The sequence below is a fragment of the Carcharodon carcharias genome, chromosome 13 (assembly GCF_017639515.1).
Source record: "Carcharodon carcharias isolate sCarCar2 chromosome 13, sCarCar2.pri, whole genome shotgun sequence".
Lineage (NCBI taxonomy): Eukaryota > Metazoa > Chordata > Chondrichthyes > Lamniformes > Lamnidae > Carcharodon > Carcharodon carcharias.
The window spans coordinates 39384783-39405842 of record NC_054479.1 but is presented as its reverse complement, the minus strand read 5'-3'; the positions used below and the strand labels follow the sequence as shown (position 1 = coordinate 39405842).

The window sequence follows — 21060 nt, the reverse complement described above, 5'->3', positions numbered from 1 at the left end:
ACCCTGCTGCAAGTTCATCTCCAGCCTAGAGCAGATGCCCTAAACCCTGGCACCAGGCAGGCAGTGCAGCCTTCTGGACTCTCTGCTACTAATAATAAGCTTTACCACTGCTAGTGCCTTGCTACTACTAATAAAACCTTTCTAAGAAGCTACCCTAGTTTCGGAAGATGATTCTTATTATTATTTCAATTAATGTTATGCTGAACCCTTTCAAAATTCCTGACTTTAGGTAAGAGAAAGTTGACTTTGTTGGCTGAGCGGTTTGGTCATTAAGTATTCAAGCAATTATGAGTGAATGCTAGATATGTAAATATTGATTGAATTAATGAGTACCTTGAATATTTACACATCAGTAATGATTTTATGTAGATTTATAACCTGCACAGTTTGTTCATTTAACAGAATAATTGGCACACCAGGTCGTTTAATGCATGTCGTTGTGGAAATGAACCTAAAGCTACACAATGTTGAGTATGTGGTCTTTGATGAAGCAGACAGGTAAAATTGATCAAATACAACCAGTATCTTGTTCTATTATTATTACTTAATGATATTGGTGATTTTTAATAACACAACCTATATTTTTATGTTTTAAAGAAGAAAGAAAGAACTTGTAGTTGTGTGCGTATATATGGTGCCTTTCACGACATCAGTACATCCCAAAACCATTACGATCAATGCAGTTTTTTTTTTTAAGTGCAGTCCCTATTGTAATGTAGGAACCATGGCAGCCAATTTATGTAATGCAAGATGTCTCAAATAGCAATGCGATAAATGACCAGATCATGATGTAGGGTTTGGTTGAAGGATAAATATTGGTAGGACACAGAACTCTCCTGCTTTACTTTCAGTGATGCCATAAAGTCATTTTGCACTCACCTGGGAGGCAGACTTGGCCTTGATTTGACATCTCATCAGAAAGGCTCAACTGTGCCATACTCCCACAGCACTGCAGTGAAGAGATTATGGGATTAAGTGGGGTTCTGAACCCAGAGATGAATGTATACTGAGCCTAGGCTGATAGAAAGTATTTTTCTGGTGCAGATCATCTGAATTTCGTATATAGTATGAAGAATGATGACATTTTCAAATTGAAAAAGTTGGCTACTTTTACTAACCGCAACCCAAAGCCTGAAGAATGATTTTAAAAAAAACTTAGCCTATTATAAGTGGCTTTATTTTTTGTGATTTGTTTAGTATATTTTTACTTTTATAAATAAGCTTACACATCAGAAAGCAAAGTGATTTTGCATGCTTGATTGATATATAAGAAGGTTGAAAAAAGAAAAGGAAAATTGATAATAGTCCAGATTAGCTCCCCAAACCAAATATATAAACACAAAATATTGCAGGTAGGTTGTCAACAATGTAACATGTGCAAGAAAAAAGCCATATCCCATGTCCTGTTATTTTCGGTCATCTCCGAACGCGTGCGCACACATACAAACACACACACACACGTCCTCCTGCTCTGATCTTTAACTAGTATTCCTTTCCTGAATCAGAAGGTGCTGTGAAAGTTAAAATATAGAATGTTTCCTACTTTACACCCCTGTGTAATGCTTTCCAACTATTATTAATAATGCTAGTGTTTGAAAGCTCATTTTTATGCCATCCACAAATATTCACTCCCCCCACCACCAACGCACAGTGGTATAAGATGCACTGCAAGAACTCACCAAGCCTCCTTAGGCAGCACTTTCCAAACCGACGACTGCTACCACCTAGAAGGACAAGGGCAGCAGACACAATGGAAAACCACCACCTACAAGTTCCCCTCCAAGCCACTCACCATTCTTACTTGGAAATATATCACCATTCCTTCAATGTTGCTGGGTCAAAATCCTGGAACTCTCTCCCTAACAACACATGGACTGCAGCAGTTTAAGAAGGCAGCTCCCCACCACCTTCTCAATGGCAATTAGGGATGGGCAATAAATCCTGCCCTAGCTAGCGACAGCTATATCCCATGAATAATTTTTTTAAAAATTGCATTCATTTGTATGGTAAGGGGGAAAGAAATGAATGGTCCTTTGTCTGATGCTTTCAATGGAGTTTATTTCAGAGAGATATAATTGTATTCAGCAAAATTTTCATATTGCCCACACATTTTAACCTGGTTTTGGTTTTTTGGGACAAAGTTGTTATCTTGCTTATAATTAGCCAATGCTTTATGTAGTGCATTTTGAAATTGCTATAATCGCCTTTGGTGAATTTTTGAATCCATCTTTGGGTTGTGGATGTCACTGGAAAGGCCTGCATTTATTGTCGTCATTATTTCCTCTAGAGAAACTATTGGCAGCCCATGAACTGCTACAATCCATATGGTGAAGGTACTCTCACAGTGCTGTTAGGGATTTCAATGATTTTAGCCCAGCAGCAAAAAAAAATGGTGATATATGCCCAGGTTCAGATGCTGTGTGACTCGGAGGTGATTGCATTCCCATGCATCTGTTGGCTATGTCCTCCTAGGTGGTGGATGTTGTGGGTTTGAGAGATGCTTCTGAAGCATCCTTGAAAGTTTGTTGCAGTACATCCTGCAGATAATGCAGTCTACAGACATTGTATACCAATGGTGGAGGGAGTGGATGTGCTGCTGACCATGTGGACTGGATGGTGGTGTGCTTCTTTCGGTTCAGCAAGAATGAGGCATTAATACTATGCTAGTGTAATTTATTCCAAAACAGCAAAAGGAAGAACATACAAAAACTCTAATCCTGTCTTAATGGCACATTTATTAATTATAGATTATACTGATCAATGAAGCATAATTATGAATTGAGAAAGTGAGAACTGTATTGTATATAAAGGTACTGCCACACTAAAATTAATTTGAATAGGGTGACTGTTCTCTTGTACTGCTTAACATGCAAATATTGGTGAATGACTCTCTTTGTAAATGCCAATAGTCAATTTGTTTTGATTTTTGTAACATATATCTTACAAGGACAGGAGATAGGATGTAGAGAATAGCAGTGTTTGTTGATGGTACATAACTCAAGTGTGCTGTAAATATTTATTTTGCGCCAGGTTGTTCGAGATGGGATTTGCAGAGCACTTACAAGAAATTATCCGAAGGTTGCCAGATTCCAGACAGACCTTGCTTTTTTCAGCCACATTGCCAAAGCAACTGGTGGAGTTTGCACGTGCTGGTAAAGCATTTTAATGCCTTATTTTAAAACTGCAGTAGCATACTTCAGAAATTTTTAAGAACTACCTGTTAATGTTCTCCATGTTGTTTTTCTATAATAGTTTACTGATAAAATAGGGTTTTATTTTAAAAGAAAGAACAACTTGTTGGCCACAAACTAATCTCTGGTTCAAGTGAATAGGCAGTGAGTAACTGAAATATAAAGAACAGGAGAATACCAGGTTCGATGCCCAATCTGTTGTTAACTGGCTTCAGCTGTGGTAATGATTAATAGTGCTACAACTTGTTTATTTTAGGTTAGAGTTTGGAGAATCAACCCAGGGCACTATTCTGATTGCTATCCAGCTCTCCTTGCTTAAAATACACCTGCCTGGATTGTCGATTAGAGTATTTTGGATTCAGAGACAGTGCCTCTTGTCAATATCTATATTGGTGCATGGAGAATGGGCACTGAGGTGATAGTGTGACTGGAACCTATGTAATTGTAAGCTGAATTTTGTCCTTGATGGGCGCAGGCCCGACCGACTTGGCGGCAGGCAGCCGATCGCTGCTGCCAAAATGGGCCCCGCCACCGTTTTACATGGGCGGGCCAATTAAGGCTATGCGCTCCCTGTGCGGGCAGGAGGGGATTCCCCAACTGCGAGTGTGTGCTTTCAGGGAGATCGCTGAAATGTAGTGAAAGTTCAAAACTAGAAAAATTTAAAAATCATTAACATGTCCCCCTCATGTGAAAATGTCACACGAGATGGGGCATGTTAATGAAGTACACAGAAACTTTAAACTTTTTTAAATCCAAGATCAAACCTCATCCTGCCAGTGGATGAGGTTTGTTAAAAAATCACTTACCCGCCTGCCTGTTGGGCCCGTGCGCCGAGCCGAAGTTCACACGGGCCCCTCAAAATCGGCGACTTAATGACCTTAATTTGGCCTTTAATTAATGGCGGGCGCATGTTGCGCTGCATAGCGCTTCCGCCGACTTAAACATTGCGATGCCACGTGCTGATGTCAGGATGCTCGCGCGACATTTTAAGCGCTGACGTGCGGGCTCCGCCACCAGCACGCCAGCCGGAAAATTCAGCCCTGTATCTCAGCAAAAGCCTTTAATTAAAGGAAAAGAGAAAGTTGGTATAATAAAAGAGGGTAAAAATTCATCAAAGTCTTTTTTCAATTTTTGGATAAAGAACTGTCCAAGTGTTACTTAAAATCTAATTGCAACTATAAATTTTTAATTTATAGTGTTAGCTAATTTATTGGTAATTACAAAGTACTTTACATAAGAACATGAGATAGGAGCATGAGTAGACCATATGGCCCTATGCATGAGGCTCTTGTTAATAACTGAAATCTTTATCCATATTTTTTGTCTACTCATTAGAATACATGCATTTTAAAATTGTTGTTGAGTGGGCAAGCACTGAAATACTCAACTGAAATTATGCAATCATGTGGCGTGTGTTTTTTTTTCCTTATATGTTTTCAAACATTAGGGATGCCAAAATAGATTGCCCTTGTTTCCCAGAAAATGCCCAAATAATTCAATTACAAGGTGGCATAGTGGTGGTAACGGTATTTATGTATTCAAACTTTTGCTCAGTTGATAGCTATCTGAGGCTATATATTAATATTATGGAACAAATATATTCTGCATTATATTTCAATGGATTCTGGGTTTTTTACATGCAGGAAAAAGTTGTTTACTATTAAATTTGCTTAATGTTTAACATCTGTATAATGTAAAATTTTGTACCTGAAATTTGGGGAAATATAACATCCAAAGGTTACATTTATGCCTCCCTTTGAAAGCCCTAAATGTGGTAAATTTTAATGAGCTGCATTCCTGTTTGAAATATTTTAAGCATTATAGAGTACATGATGGAAGATAAATATATGTCTGCAAATTTTTAAGTTGCCTGTTCAAAAATATATAATTTTCATCTGGCATTCTCTGTTAATTAAAACCAAATTTTGTAGTGATGATCTGCTTTTTGCCTGTAAGGTTTAAAAAGCTACTTAGTAAAATTAATAGTTTTCAAAAAATGCACCTTCCAGGTTTGACAGAGCCAGTTCTAATCCGGCTAGATGTGGATGCGAAACTGAATGATCAGTTACAGGTAAGAAATGTTTTATATTATTATGCTATGTAGAAATAAAAGATTGTGCACTTAATCTTTCAAAATAACAGCTGTACAGGGTGTTACATTTTTAAGTTTAAACTTAAGTTGAGCTATATCTTTATCTTGTGGACAGTAAGTGTGACATCAATTTGTCCAAAAGCTATGTCTATTATAATTCCGTTTCCCTAACAGCACTAATGATGAAATAGTCATTCTTATCAATTTGTAACAATTCGCAGTTGAAGAGGATATAAGGAGTCAGCAAAAGGATATAAATGGGTTAAGTGAGTGGGCCAAAAATTGGCAGCAGGAATACTATGTACAGTTTGGCCTCCTTACTTAAGAAAGGATATAATTGAATTAGAAGCAGTTCAGAGAAGATTCACTCGACTGCTTCCTGGGAATAAAGAGGTTATTTTATGAGGAAATATTGGAGAGGTTGGGCCTGTATCCATTGGAGTTTGGATGAATGAGAGGTGATTTTATTGAAACATGTAAGATCCTGAGAGGATGTTTCCCCTGGTGGGAGGGGGACGAGAACAAGGAGAGACAATTTAAAAATAAGGGGTCTCCCGTTTAAGACAGAGATGAGATTATTTTTCTCTCCTGAGGATTGTTAATCTGTGGAATTCTCTTCCTCAGAGAATAGTCGAGGCAGGGTCATTGAATATTTTTAAGGCTGATTTAGATACATTCTTGATTGATTAGGGAGTAGACAGGAAAGTGGAGTTGAGGACACAGTCAGATCAGTTGTGATCTTATCAAATGGCACTGCAGGCTCAAGGTTCTGAATGGCCTCCTCCTAATCAACATATCATAATCTTTTAAAATGAATTGTGTCTTGTAAATAGGAAATGTTTAGATTTGAGAGATTGTTGCAGATAGATTTATGCTATTGTAGATTCAATCTATTCAGATCTATATAGAATTTGCGCTGGTGAGAATTTGATTAGTTATGGGAGATGATAGTTAATTAAAAAGTAACAGTAAATGGGTATAATTTAATTATTCGGGGGCTTCAAATTATGTTGAACTATATTATTTTATGTGATTAAGAATTAGGAAATTTGACTGTCTAGTTTTTCTATCTGGTTTTAAGGACTAGGACTTGATCAGTTTTTTAAGAATAATAGGCAGTTAACACACACATTTGCACTAAAGCATTATATCTGGTATTTTACAGTTGGCATTTTTCCATGTACGAGCTGATGACAAGGCAGCTGTTCTGCTTCACTTGTTGAGAAATATCATAAAACCTCAAGAACAGACTGTCATTTTTGCTGCTACCAAACATCATGTGGAATACTTGAAGGAGGTTTGTGTCAAATGTGAAGGTGCACAAAATTGTTGAAATTACATAGCAGCCTTAGCCAAAAAAACAAAAGCCACCTCAGCAATTCTCAAGGATCTCCATTAGTTTAATTTGACAGCATTTGACTTTATTTTAAGCAGTCCCTGTGAATACTAAAGCCATGTTAAATTTCAAAGTGGGCAATTTTTCTGACAGGTCAACTCTGGGAGAGTAAAAAATAATTGCACTCCTCTCGTCAATATACCACCAGAATAGATCTGAGTAGGGAAATTGTGATGTAGATAATGTAAAGGATGCAGTTAATGTCTGATAGCTTTCTGTGACTTAAAATGCTTCATGCTTAAGGACACAGTTATTTATTTGTTTGGTTTCTGATACATTGGTGCCAGTTAGCAATATATTTTCTTAAATTTGTGTTGTTAGAACAAATTTGTTGTCATATTTAGGCTTATACTCATAGTAGCCCACAAAATTGAACCTGGCATCAGAAGGTAAATAATATTTTGTGTTTTTTTGTGTTGATGCTTGCCATTGAGAAATATGCATTGCAGTTGATCGGTAATCTGCCAGTCTTGAGTTTTAAGCTGCAGTTGTACAAATACAAGTCTGAAGCAGTAGCAGCAGAGCGTGAGGTATTGCTGACAAGATCAGGGTTATGGCTGGGCTTGTCTCTGGCTGCCATTCACACCATGCCCTTTCTTCATTGTATAAAAATAGACTAAGTATACTAAGTATATAAATGCTTCAGGGCTCCACCGGATTGCAAGAATTTTTTTTAAAACTACCTTGATGTTGGGTTAGTGCAATTCCCAAGTGCTGTGAGGTGGCCCCCTGGATGTTGCTGTCAGCGCTTGGCTTTAGTGTGTTTGGATGCCTGATTGGGACCTCACACCTAAATTACACTATAGCTTTTTTGTGGATGTAAATCTGAAGTTGTTTAACAATGATGTAGAAGTGGCAACATATTGGTAACTTCAGCCTCATTAGTGTGTTTTTTGTAAGATGGGAAAGGATACTTTCACCCGTCAACAATTGCTTCCTTAATCATATATAGAACATTTTATTAAATTAAGACTGCTTTATATATCAGAAAAATAGCCTGATTATGCTTTGAAAGATCAATTTGTCATCAGTCACTTATTTCCAAATGTAATAGTTTTGTTTTTGTAGAAAAATATTATCCTAAGAACATATGTGCTTTTGTTTCTACCAGCTGATCACCAGTCAAGGTATTGACTGTTCACACAGCTACAGTGCTCTAGACCAAACAGCAAGAAAAATCAACATTGGGAAATTTGTCCACAGGAAGTGCATGGTGATGATTGTCACTGACGTCGCAGCTCGTGGTATAGATATTCCCATGTTAGACAATGTCATAAACTACAACTTCCCATCCAAAGCCAAGCTTTTCTTGCATAGAGTTGGTAAGCAAGTTATTCAAGATTTCCAAACCTGAGCGAATTGACTTGAAATATTGTTGAAGCGAAGGGAGGGCACGTTTGGCGTGTGAGCTGGTTACACCCTTCAAATTCGGACCAACTTGAGGGATCAGTTGTTCTCTTCTTGTTCTTTTTCATAAACCGTGCTGATAAATCTGTGGCGTACCCTCCAGATTTGGTTCACGTTGTTGGTTCACAGCTCCAGCAACACACAAGAAGCTTGACACCATCCAGGACAAAGCAGCCCACTTGATTGGCACCACTCCCACAAATATTCACTCCCTCCACCACAGGTGTACAGTGGCCACAGTGTGTATCATCTACAAGATGTACTGCAGAAACTCGCCAAGGCTCCTTAGGCAGCACCTTCCAAACCACAACCACTACCATCTAGAAGAAGGGCAGCAGATACATGGGAACATTACCATCTGAAATTTACCCTCCAAGCCACTCACCTTCCTGACTTGGAAATATATCACCATTCCTTCACTGTTACTGGGTCAAAATTCTGGAACTCCCTCCCTAACAGCACTATAGGTGTATCTACACCACAGGGACTGCAGCAGCTCAAGAAGGCAGCTCATCACCACCTTCTCAAGGGCAATTAGGGATGGGCAATAAATGCTGGCCTAGCTAGTGACACCCACATCCTGTAAATAAATTTTTAAAAATTATGAGGCAAACCACATGTTATCAAAATTGATGTTGAAGCTTTTAATGTGCAGTCCTTTTCTGATTTTAAATCCATTTTATCTTTGTTTATTTATCTTGGACTTAATGGAATATATCTTGCCTAGGATGGTTCAAATTTTCTTTGGCTTTAAGACTTTGTGATCTTTTCAGCATTTGTGTTCTGCAAGTTACAGCAAATGTTTACCCTGAATAGCCTTTAAAAACAAATAATTGAAGTGACTTAAATGAATGTTGTGAATATTTTAAATACATATTTTGTATGAATTTACCATAAACAGTGCTGCCTACGCTCACAGATATGTTTGGGGGAAATAAATCAATACAGCCTTTGACAAGGTGCCGCACAGCAGGCGGCTCAGTAAGATAAGAGCCCATGGTGCTAGAGGCAAGGTACCAGCATGGATAGAAGATTGGCTGTCTGGCAAGAGGCAGAGAGTGGGGATAAGCGGGTCCTTCTCAGGATGGCGGCCAGTGACTAGTGGAGTTCTGCAGGGGTCAGTGTTGGGAACACAACTTTTCACTTTATACATTAATGATCTAGATGAAGGAACTGAGGGCATCCTGGCTAAGTTTGCAGATGACACAAAGATAGGTGGAGGGACAGGTACTATTGAGGAGACGGGGAGGCTGCAGAAGGATTTGGACAGGTTAGGAGAATGGGCAAAGAAGTGGCAGATGGAATACAATGTGGGCAAGTGTGAGGTCATGCACTTTGGTAGGAAGAATAGAGGCATAGACAATTTTCTAAATGGGGAGAGAATTCGGAAATCTGGAGTGCAAAGGGATTTGGGAGTCCTAGTCCAGGATTCTCTTAAGGTTAACTTGCAGGTTGAGTCGGTAGTTAGGAAGGCAAATGCAATGTTGGCATTTATTTCGAGAGGACTAGAATATAAAAGCAGGGATGTGCTGCTGAGGCTCTATAAGGCTCTGGTCAGACCACATTTAGAACATTGTGAGCAATTTTGGGCCCTGTATCTCAGGAAGGATGATCTGGCCCTTGAGAGGGTCCAGAGGAGGTTCACGAGAACGATCCCAGGAATGAAAGGCTTAACATATGAGGAACGTTTGAGTACTCTGGGTCTATACTCGATGGAGTTTAGAAGGATGAGGGGGGATCTGATTGAAGCTTACAGAATACTGAAAGGCCTGGATAGAGTGGACGTGGGGAAGATGTTTCCATTAGTAGGAGAGACTAGGACCCGAGGGCACAGCCTCAGAGTAAAGGGAAGACCTTTTAGAACAGAGATGAGGAGAAACTTCTTTAGCCAGAGAGTGGTGAATCTATGGAATTCATTGCCACAGAGGGCTGTGGAGGCCAGGTCATTGAGTGTATTTAAGACCGAGATAGATAGGTTCTTGATTGGTAAGGGGATCAAAGGTTACAGGGAGAAGGCAGGAGAATGGTGTTGAGAAACTTATCAGCCATGATTGAATGGTGGAGCAGACTCGATGGGCCGATTGGCCTAATTTCTGCTCCTATGTCTTATGGTCTTAAATGTGGTGGAAGAGGGACATTTATAATCTCTACATCCCTCACTAAGTTGTAGTTTGAACTTTTAAGAGGCTTCTCATTTTAAAGGATTCAGCTTTGGACATTTATTGTAGCGTCAATATTTACTGATGAACCTGCAGGCTTTTGTGTACATAGATTTTTGTAGATTTAAATCATTCTCTACTAAATGTTATATTTATTGAAACATATTTTAAGATAACATAGCAATGTTATTTATAAAATAGTAGCGGACATGTAAAATTGTTAATTGTGAATCAGGTCGAGTAGCCAGAGCTGGCAGAAGTGGTACCGCTTACTCATTTGTAGCCCTGGATGAAATTCCATATGTTTATGATTTACATCTGTTTCTTGGACGACCCCTCAAATTTGCAAGCCAAAATGAAAATTCTGAAGGTAAATATGTGTTTTAGGCATTTACTAAAGTTTGCTTTGGTTATTTTTAATGAAGCATAATGCATTTTTAAAAAAATTTTCAGTCAATCCACTGGATTGTGCGTGGTTTAAAATTTAGACTTCCGGATGTTATTTATTCCACCTTATTTCAAACTGCAGCTGAAAAAATGTATTGATCTATTTTATTTGTGCTTACATTATAAAACGCACATCTGGTCTTCTGAAGTACTGATTTAGCTAATCTAATTTCAGTGGAAAACTGAACTCTCTTCTGTAAAATATTGAGCCATGTGTAAGGCATTGGCACTAGAGCATTCCCAAGCTCCAGAACACCATCCAGAACTTATGATATAAAATTAATGTTTCTAAACAAACTGAGTTGAAAATTCCAACTTCATAAAAGTTCTGATGTTGATTAATCATTAGATTATTTGAGTACAAGTGTACCAAGACATTGTTAGCTAATCAGTAATTCGAGGGAAGGAACTGTTATGACCATATCTTTGCAGCAGGTGTCACTGTGAACTGTCACTAAGTATTGTGTCTCATTCTGCCATAGACTGAATTTTTAAATCTCTCTTTTTGTGTATTCAGATACAAATGGAATATATGGCAGGGTACCCCAAAATACTATAGATGATGAGGAATCACTACTTATAGCAGACCATAAAGCTTCACTAGACCTTCAGAACCTGAAAAGAGTGTCCGAGAATGCTTACTTACAGTACCTGAAGTCAAGGCCAAATCCTTCTCCAGAATCAGTAAAAAGAGTTAGAGATATGGATTTTTCAACACTGGGCATTCATCCATTACTTGGTAAGCTAAGCATATTTAAGATTTTAAAATGCTAACTAGTCACTTTGTGGAGATAATGATCATATTTGTGGTGATGATGGATACTATAGTCACAAAATACTTGTCCTTTGTATGTTTGCAACCTTTAAAAAAAGAATTGTACAGCAATTGCTACAAAAATGAAGCAGTAGGAGATCAAAAATTACAAAACAATTTTTGGGGCTTACATTCCTGGACATCAACTCATGCAAAAGAAAAAATGATTGAGTATCCCCACTAAACAAATGCAATTTAGCCTTTGCACCATGTTTTCAGTGTTTGAGAATCTACCCACAACAGACAGCTTTCTGAAGGACTGGGCTGTAACTTATATTTTTCATTGAAAAAAAAAAATTGCCAATCGCAGTGTTTTAGGTAGATGTGTTGCAATGATATTTTAATCTAATAAAACTAAAAGCTTGTGTGTTTTCCTGTTTTTAAGGTATTAACATAGAAGATACAGAACTTCAAAGACTTAAAATTATTAACAGTATCAAAAACTACAAAGCAAAATCTGTGAGTAAATAGTTTTGTGTATTACTGTTTTTAATCCATCTCATGAGAGTGCTTTTAAGCCAAGAACTATTGTTTCTTAAAAAAATAAAATATAGATTCTTTCTCAATTTTACAGACCATTTTTGAAGTCAGTTCTACAAATAAAACCACTGCAAGTGAGATTATGAGGATGACACGAAATAAGCAGAGCCGGGTTATAAACAAGTTTCAACGGTTGAAGGAAGAAAAGAAAGCAGCTGCTTCCAAGAACATGCCGAGCCCAGTGGAGACAGATCTCCCAGTTGGTCAGCAATCTGATGAAGATAACATTAAGGTTAAATAGTTATTTTTTATAGATGGAGTGAACTTGGAGGTTGCTTATTTCAAGTTTAAGAGATGGACAACAGCAGGTTATATGCTTATTGACAAGGGGGACCATCACAGCCTAGCTTGATTTCTGTCCTCATTTAATCTGCTTTAACATGGTGTATTGGCAATGATAGCAGTAAAAAAAAATCCACTTTTACTTATGGATATTACAGTTAATTGTGCCCCAATTATCAAATCCTATTTAGAGCAGCAAATTAGGACAGACCAGATTTTAAACCTGGAACCTCCTTGATTTGTTTGACTCTATGCTATAACATCTCACACAGCACTTGCCCATCTAAGCCATGTTTCTTGGGAGTAGAAGGACAGGGAGGAGTTGACAAATGATTGCCTTGGCTATGGCTAAGTTTAACTGGAAGGGCTAAGAACTTGTGCTTGCCCTAGATAAGCTCCTGAAATGTTAAAATCTAAGGATCCAAAATATCATCATCATTATGCTATGGGCAGAAATATTCAGGCGAAGCATATTCTCATCGTGTAGACTAGAATGCCGTTTCGCGTTTGATGTGAAAAGATTAAACCCACTTTACCATTTTGTTGTAGAGACGTTGAAGGCCTCATGTTTTTTTTTAGAAGCTAGGTCCGCTAAAGAGCATTTTAAATATCTTCATAAAATGAGCCTTTGGTGCCATTCAGACTCTGCTTTTAGAATTGATGCCTAATATGCAACAATAGACTAGTTTTGGACTGTTTTGCATGGCTTTAACTGTAATCTGTAGGAAATGTTTAGATATAAAGTGTTGCAGTTCAAAATAGATTTTCTTATACATGTTCTTGGGACGTGTGAGTTGCTGGCATGGCCAGTGTTTCTTGCCCATCCCTTGCCCTTAAGAAGGTGGTGGAGAGCTATTTTGTTTAGCATCACAATCTGTGGTTATAGGTACACCCACAGTTCAAAGCAGTGTCAGCAGTTGTATCAAAGATGATATGTATTACTTGATGCATCTTCTTTCTGTGATATAATATCTGTTTTGGAGAGTGACCTGTAAATTCCACCCCCGCCATCTCACCGGCTCCACATAGTTTATTCTACATTATATTGCTAATAATTTTCAAACAATGCTTGGAAGTTAACTGTTAGTCACCATTAACTGATGCATTCTCCATGGCAACACCTCTACCAAACAGAGTCCACTTGCCAACCAATCAGCACTCTTTTCATATAGTATAAAGTTGCTGCTTCCACTGACATTGGTATTTTTGCGATTGTCCTGTTGAGTGCAAGATGAAAAGCTTCGAAAAAATCTCTTTTTTCAGCATTACTCAGGTTCTGTACTACCAAACAATCATTTATTCTACATTCAAAAACAAAGATAGAATTACCTGGAAAAACTCAGCAGGTCTGGCAGCATCGGCGGAGAAGAAAAGAGTTGACATTTCGAGTCCTCATGACCCTTCGACAGAACTTGAAGGGTCATGAGGACTCGAAACGTCAACACTTTTCTTCTCCGCCGATGCTGCCAGACCTGCTGAGTTTTTCCAGGTAATTCTGTCCTTGTTTTTGTTTTGGATTTCCAGCATCCGCAGTTTTTTTTGTTTTTATATTTATATATATATATATTTATTCTACATTATTAATTGATCTTGTATTTTATATTGACAGACTGTATTCTCTGAAGCTATGGGGAGAAAGAGGAAAAATGAACAATCCACAAATCATTTTCCCAAAATTAAGAAAGAATGTGGGAAGGATGAGGAATTTTACATCCCTTACCGACCAAAGGATTTCAACTCTGAAAGAGGGTAACTAGCTATAAGCCCCTTTAACATACAATGCTGAGAACTTTCCTTAACTGGAACACTCCACTGTTTGTATCAATTGCCTGTTTATTGTGTTTCATGTGTATCTAATTCTGCTGCTAACAAAAACTGGTAAAAGCCATTTGGCATAAATTAAGCTTTTGGGTGATTTGGGGTGGAAAAGAATGTTGGAAGCTGGAATATGTCAGAAATTTAAGTGGAAGCAGATGCAGTAGTATTTCTTGAATAAATTCTTGAAGGGGAAAAGGTTTTAAGGGCAGTGTAGAGAGTGCGACATAGTAGGGATAATTGGATAATTCTTTCAACAAGCATGATGGGCCGAATGATGGCCTCCTTTCCAGTATTATTCTGTGATCTGTTTTTTTTAGATCATTTGTTGGAGTTCATTGTATAGTGCCCCAAAGTGTTGGGCATTGATCCACACAGTTCCATACCCAATCTCAACCACATCATTGTCTGTTAGATAGCAGCTACAAAGGAGGAGTGAAAATTAGTTTGTTCGTTTTGGGTGTGTGACCCAGAGATGGGGAACACTCAGCCAAAAACTTTTTTTTTTGTTACTATAAAACCATTTAACCTGGTTTTTTTCTTTGTTTATATATATTTTTTAAGATTTTATATTTTTCCATGTTTTAAGCTTTTTATTCAGTACTTTGTTTTACTTGCTCACTTTATTTTGCTGTAGCATTTTCAGCACATTTTTCCAATTGTATTGCTTGAATCTGCCTTACTGACATTCCCTTTCTAAAAGGGTCTTTCTCATTTAGAGGTAGTAGTAAAATAATAAAGCACTGAGACACTTACTGACTGAAAAGAAGGGTGAAATGCCAGTGCCCCACCATGCTGGAAGACCTTTGCCAATTAATGAATGGAACCACCTTGTGGCATGGGCTTAAAGGACCTAGTAACTGGTAATATTTATTTATTCCTCCTAACTTGATTGAATTACCATCAAACATGACCTTTGTGTGTCGTGCTATAATCTTACACAATCTGAATTTCATTTGAAGCTCTACATAAAAAAATGGTTGCACCTCATGTTTCCTCAGGAGCTGAGCTTGCTCATCTGATAGAGGCGTAAAACAATGGACAGGTGCACTCCTTCCCAGTCTAATGGGACTAGCCAACCAATAACAATAAAGATCTGTGGATATCTCTCCCATTGTGATTAAAATTATATGGCGGACGAAGTTATTTCTGAAGAAAGAGCTCCTTTGCATCCATTTTGCAGAATATTACTAAGCTTACAGAATGGGTATGCAATTGGCAAAATAATTTCAATATTGGTATGTGTGAAGTGGTGCTTTTTCATAGGAACAACACAGGCCACGTACTACTCCGATAATAAGAATTTGAATGGGATAGAGGAACAAAGAGATCAAGGGATAAAGAGGCATAAATCTCCAGAAGGACCCACGGAGGTTGATGAGGCTAATTTTTTCAAAAAAATATACACAAAGCACTGGGATATATTTCTAGAGGCATAGAATTGAAAAATAGAAACATTGTGTTAAACCTATATCAGACATTGGTTAGACCACGCAAAAAACTGTGCAGTTCTGGTCTCCATATTATAAAAAGGTTATAAAGGAAATCAAGGAAGCAAAAGAGGTTTGCGTGGATGATGCTGGATTTCTGAGAATATGCTTTTTAGGAAACGCTGAACAGACGGGCTGTTTTCTTTCGGGAATGTCATTTGGCCTGTCATGTCTGCTGACTTTGTGAAGGAGCAATTCACCAAGTACCACACTCTCGACTCCTCCCCGTAGCCTGCATATTCTTCCTCTTGAGATAGCAGTCCAGTTCCCTCTTGGATGCCTAGATTGAATCTGTCCCACATTCTCAGGCTGTGCAAATCAGATCCTAACCATTCTGTGCTTTTAAAAAAAAAAAATTTCCTCATGTCACCATTGCTTCTTATGCCATAAATTACCTTTAAATCTGTGCCTTCTGGTTCTTGTCCCTTCCACCAATGGGAACAGTTTCTCCCTATCTACTCTGTCCAAATCCCTCATGATTTTGAATTCCTCTGTGAAATCTCTTCACAACCTTTAACAGTCACAACTTCTCCAATCTATATAACTGCAATTCCTCAACCATTCTGGTGAATCTTTTCTGTACCCTTTGTAATTTTTCACATTCATCCTAAAGCGTGGTGTCCGGAACTGGGCGCAATATTCAGCTGAGGCCAAACCAGTGTTTTATACATTGATTTAACATAACTTCTTTGCTTTTGTACTCTCTGCCCCTATCTATAACGCCCTGGATGCTGTATGCTCTATTGACCGCACTCTCAACCTGCCCTGCCACCTTCAATGATTATGCACATATACACCCAGGTCCCTCTGCTCCTGGATCCACTTTAGAATCGTACTCTATATTTTGTGTCTCTGTGGTCTTCCTACTAAAACTTCACACTTCTCTGTATTTAATTTAATTTGCCACTTGTCTGCCTGTCTAAGTCCTTTTGAAGTTCTACACTGTCCTCACGTTTCACAATACTTCCAAGTTTGTGTCATCTGCACATTTTGAACTTTTGCCCTGTATGGCAAGGTCTAGGTTCTTAATATACATCAAAAAGAGCAGGAGCCCTAACACAGTCCTGGAGAACTCCACTATAAACCCTCCTCCAGTCCAAACAACTGTTAACCACCACTCTGTTTCCTGTTGCTAAGTCAATTTTATTTCCATGTTGCTACTGTCCGTTTTATTTCATGAGCTCTATCTTTGCTCACAAATCTGTTGTGTGGCACTTCATCAACAGATTACCCTCATCAATTCTCTCTGTTACTTCATCAAAAATCTCAAGCAAGTTAGTTAAACACAATTTGCCCTTAACAAATCTGTGTTGGTTCTCCTTAATTAACCTGCATTTTTCCAAGTGATTGTTAATTTTGTCCCAAATTATCGTTTCTTGAGACTTCCCTACCACTGAGCTTAAAATGACTGGCCTGTAATTGCTGGTCCTTCTTTGGACAAGGGTATAACAGTTTTAATTCTGCAGTCCTCTAGCGTACCCTAAAATGCCTCTGCAATTTCTATTCTCGCTTCCCTTAGTAGCCTTGGATGCATCTCATCCAGTCATACCTTATTGACAGCCTATTCAATACTGTGTCCTTGTCAATTTTAAATCCTCCAAGTGTCCGAAATATTTGCTCTTTCACCATGACCTGTGCAATATCATCTTCCTTAGTAGAGACAGGTGCAGATATTCCATTTGCAGCCATGCCCTCTGCCTCCATGCGCAAATCCCTTTTTGGTCCCCAAGTTTTTACTATTTATGTGCTTATAGAAGACTTTAAGATTCCCTTTAATCTTAGCTGCTAGACTATTATACTCTCTCTTTGCTTATATTTGCTTTTTCAATTCCCCTCTGAAACTTCAACATTTAGCCTGGTTCTCAGTTATATCCTCTGCCTGACATTTGTCAAAAGCTCACTTTTTCTTCTCCTTAATTTGTAAATCTTTGTCATCCAGAGAGCTCTGGGTTTGTTTGCCCTACCTTTACTTTTCATGGGAATCTACCTTGACTGTTGCCAAACTATCTGTTCTTTAAATGTAGCCCATCATTCAGCTGGGGTAGGACTGGGTATTAAATATTTCTGGAAAGAAGGTGCTCAGGAACAATAGGAAAGGCGGGGTGGGGGTGGGGGGGAGAGGTGGCAGTATTGAGTAAGGAGAACATTGCAGTGCTGGAGAGGGAAGATGTCCCAGAGAGGAATCTTTAAATGTAGCCCATCGTTCAACTACAATCTTGACACAGACCTTTGTTTTTGACCCAGATAAATTGGAATCATTGTTACCCCATTGAAGTTAGCTTTCCCCCAGTTAATTATTCCTACTCTGGATTGTTCATTGTTCTTTTCTATAGCCAACCTAAACTTTATGATGCAATGACCGCTGACCCCTAAATATTTCCCTACTGATAATTGATCTATTAGGCCCACCTCATTCCCAAGAAGCAGGCCTAGCAATGCCTCCTTTCTCATTGGACTGGAAAACTACTACCTCAAAGGACAAGGGCAGGCAAGTTTTCCTCCAAGTCACACACCATTCTGACTTGGAATGATATCGCCATTCCTTCACTGTCACTGGATCAAAATCCTGGAACTCCCTTCCTAATAGCATTGTGGATGTGCCCACATCACATGGACTATGCCATCTTCTCGAGGTTAATTAGGAATGCGCATCAAATGCTGGTCTAGCTATATACTGCTGTAGAAAATTCTCCTGAACACACAAGGGTGACTCTTGCCCCACTCTGCCCTTTACACTACTATCCCAGTCTATATTTGGACAATTCAAGTCCCCCATTATAATTACTCTATAATTCTCGCAACTCACTGTAATTTTCTTGCAGATTTGTTCCTCTATATTTTTCCCACTAGTTGTGGAATATAGATTGCACCGAGCAGTGTATTTGCACCTTTTTTGTTATGTCACGCTATCCAAATAGATACTGCCCTTGGCCCCTCTGGGAGTCCTCCCTCTCCAGCACTGCAATGTTTTCTTTACCCAATACTGCCACCCTTCCCTCTTTCCTTCCTTTACTATCTTTCCTGAACATCTTTTAACCAGAAATATTTAATACCCAGTCCTACCCTTCTTTGAGACAGGTCTCCGTAATCATCACATCATATTTCCATGTGGCTCTTTGCGGCTGTGACTCACCCATCTTATCTACCACACCGCACATTCATATATACGCTGAACCCACTTAATACCTTACTGTTTGCTATTCTCGTGCTGTCTGTTTCTCCCAGTATTCTGCATACCTTGGTATTCTTCTCTAGTATTGTCTCTTGGTTCCCACACCCCACCAAGTTAGTTTAAAACCTCCCCAATAATACTAGCAAATCACCTCACAAAGAAATTGGTCCCAACTCTGTTTAATACAACCCATCTAACCTGTACAGATCCCATCTCCCCAATGACTGGTTCCAATATCCCAGGAATCTAAAACACTCCCACCATTTTTCTAGCCACACATACATCTGTTTTATCCTCCTATTTCTACACTCAGTTGTGCCTGGCACTGGGAGTAATCCAGTGATTACTACCTTTGATGTCCTGCTCGCTAACTTCCTACCTAGCTCCCTAAATAGTGACTGCAAGACCACATCCCTCTTTCTACCTGTGCTGTTGGTACCGATATGTCCCAACTGCTGGATGTTCACTGTCCCTCCTTGAGGCGTTCTGCTGCTGTTCAGTGACATTCTTGACTCTGGCACCAGGGAGGCAACATACCATCCTGAATTCAACTCTGCAGTCACAGAAACATATGTCTGTTCCCCTAAGTATTGAATCTCCTATTACTATTGCTCTTCTAGTCGTCTTTGTGCCCCCCTGTATGGCTGAGCCACCTGGGGTGCCGTGGAATTGGCTCTGGCTACACTTGCCAGAGGAACCATCACTTTCATCAATTCAGAACTGACTACTAGTTGAAGAGTGAGATGTGCTCATGGGATTCCTGCACTACCTGCTTGTTTCTTCTTGACTGCCTGGTGGTCACCCATTCCTCCTTTTCCTGCAAACTCCTACACTGAGGAGTGACCACATCATGCTATCCATGAAGCTCTCATCACTGCAGTGTATCCGTAAGGTTGTCAGCTGTTGCTCAAGCTCCGAAACCCAAAGCTTAAACTGCTGTAGTTGATGACACTTCCTGCACATATGATTATCCAGGACACACAAAGTGCCCTGGAGTTCCCACATGGCACAGGATGTGCACTCAAGAGGCCAGAGCAGCCCTGGCATTCCACTCTCTATTAGATAATAAAACTTACTACTTAAGAAAGAGAGACTCATCAACTTCCCTTCTGCTAATGTCACTTAAATATAGGGAAGTTAACTGAAATGTTTTACTTAACCCTTATTATCTAAAAAAAAGGATTTTTTAAATTTCCAAGTTCCTTAACTTTGGAGGAAGGGAAACAAATGATGTCACAGGATGCTTTTTTTCCCGTCTTTTTCACACACGAACATGCCCCTGGTCTGCTGCTGCTGCTGCTTCCAATCAGGTCTTCGCTCTTCTCCCACTGATGAGGCTGGAGTGTCCCAATAAAGTTCTTGATGAAAAGGAAAGAATTTGACAGGTTATATATAAAGAAAATGTTTCCATTTGTTAGGGACTCCAAAACCAGAGGTTATAAATATAAGATGATCACTTATAGATCCAATAAGGAATTCAGGAGAAACTTCTTTACCCAAAGAGTGGTAAGATTGCGGAATATGCTATCTCAAGGAGTAATTGAAACAAGTAACATAGATACATTTGAAGACAAGCACATGAAAAAGAAAAGTGTAGGCTGATAGAATTAGAAGAAATAGGATGAGAAGTGGCTCATGTGGAGTATAAATGATGGCATAGGCCAATTGGGCCAAATTGCTTGTTTGTGTGGCTCTATGTTCAAATCCAATATTTCAGATAGTGCAAGGATACAGTGGTGTCTATAATTAAATCATCCTGTGTAATAGTTAAACCTGAAATTATGTGTGTAATAGCTGTTTATCTGAAATGGAATTCACGGTAGCAATGTCCCTTTTAATTACTCTGCTCCTCAAAACAATGTTTTTAGTTGTATAATTCACTGAATTTATGCAGGACTTTTTTAAACCCATGCTTTTATTTCACTTAACCTAGATTAAGTTTAAGTGGGGAAGGTACCACCTTTGAACAGCAGGCATCTGGAGCTGTTTTAGACTTGATGGGTGATGAAACAGAAGACATGCAAAAGAAGAAACAAATGCTGAAGTGGTAAGTATTATTTGTAAAGTGCTTTCATGCCATAACTTCTAGCGGGTTCAATTGATGCCTACTACTGGGCATTTTCAAAATAGACCTTTAATGGATGGAATATAATTGCGTATAATGTGAGTAGAATCTTATTTTACCCAACTGCCAAAGGTTTCTACAAATGGAACATGCTTGTCATAATATAAGTGAACAATGTACAAAAATGATA

General features: G+C 38.7%; 1 protein-coding gene across 1 annotated transcript in view; it reads left to right on the top strand.

Annotated features, from left to right (window-relative positions):
- Window positions 1–21060, top strand: part of ddx54 (DEAD (Asp-Glu-Ala-Asp) box polypeptide 54) — a 44872-nt gene that overhangs the window by 11188 nt on the left and 12624 nt on the right. The window contains exons 7-17 of the mRNA XM_041202760.1: window positions 403–498; window positions 3031–3152; window positions 5201–5262; window positions 6449–6580; window positions 7791–8001; window positions 10481–10615; window positions 11210–11431; window positions 11892–11965; window positions 12081–12278; window positions 13938–14077; window positions 20739–20852. Coding sequence (XP_041058694.1) covers window positions 403–498; window positions 3031–3152; window positions 5201–5262; window positions 6449–6580; window positions 7791–8001; window positions 10481–10615; window positions 11210–11431; window positions 11892–11965; window positions 12081–12278; window positions 13938–14077; window positions 20739–20852 — 1506 coding nt within the window. The remainder of the gene's footprint in view (window positions 1–402; window positions 499–3030; window positions 3153–5200; window positions 5263–6448; window positions 6581–7790; window positions 8002–10480; window positions 10616–11209; window positions 11432–11891; window positions 11966–12080; window positions 12279–13937; window positions 14078–20738; window positions 20853–21060) is intronic.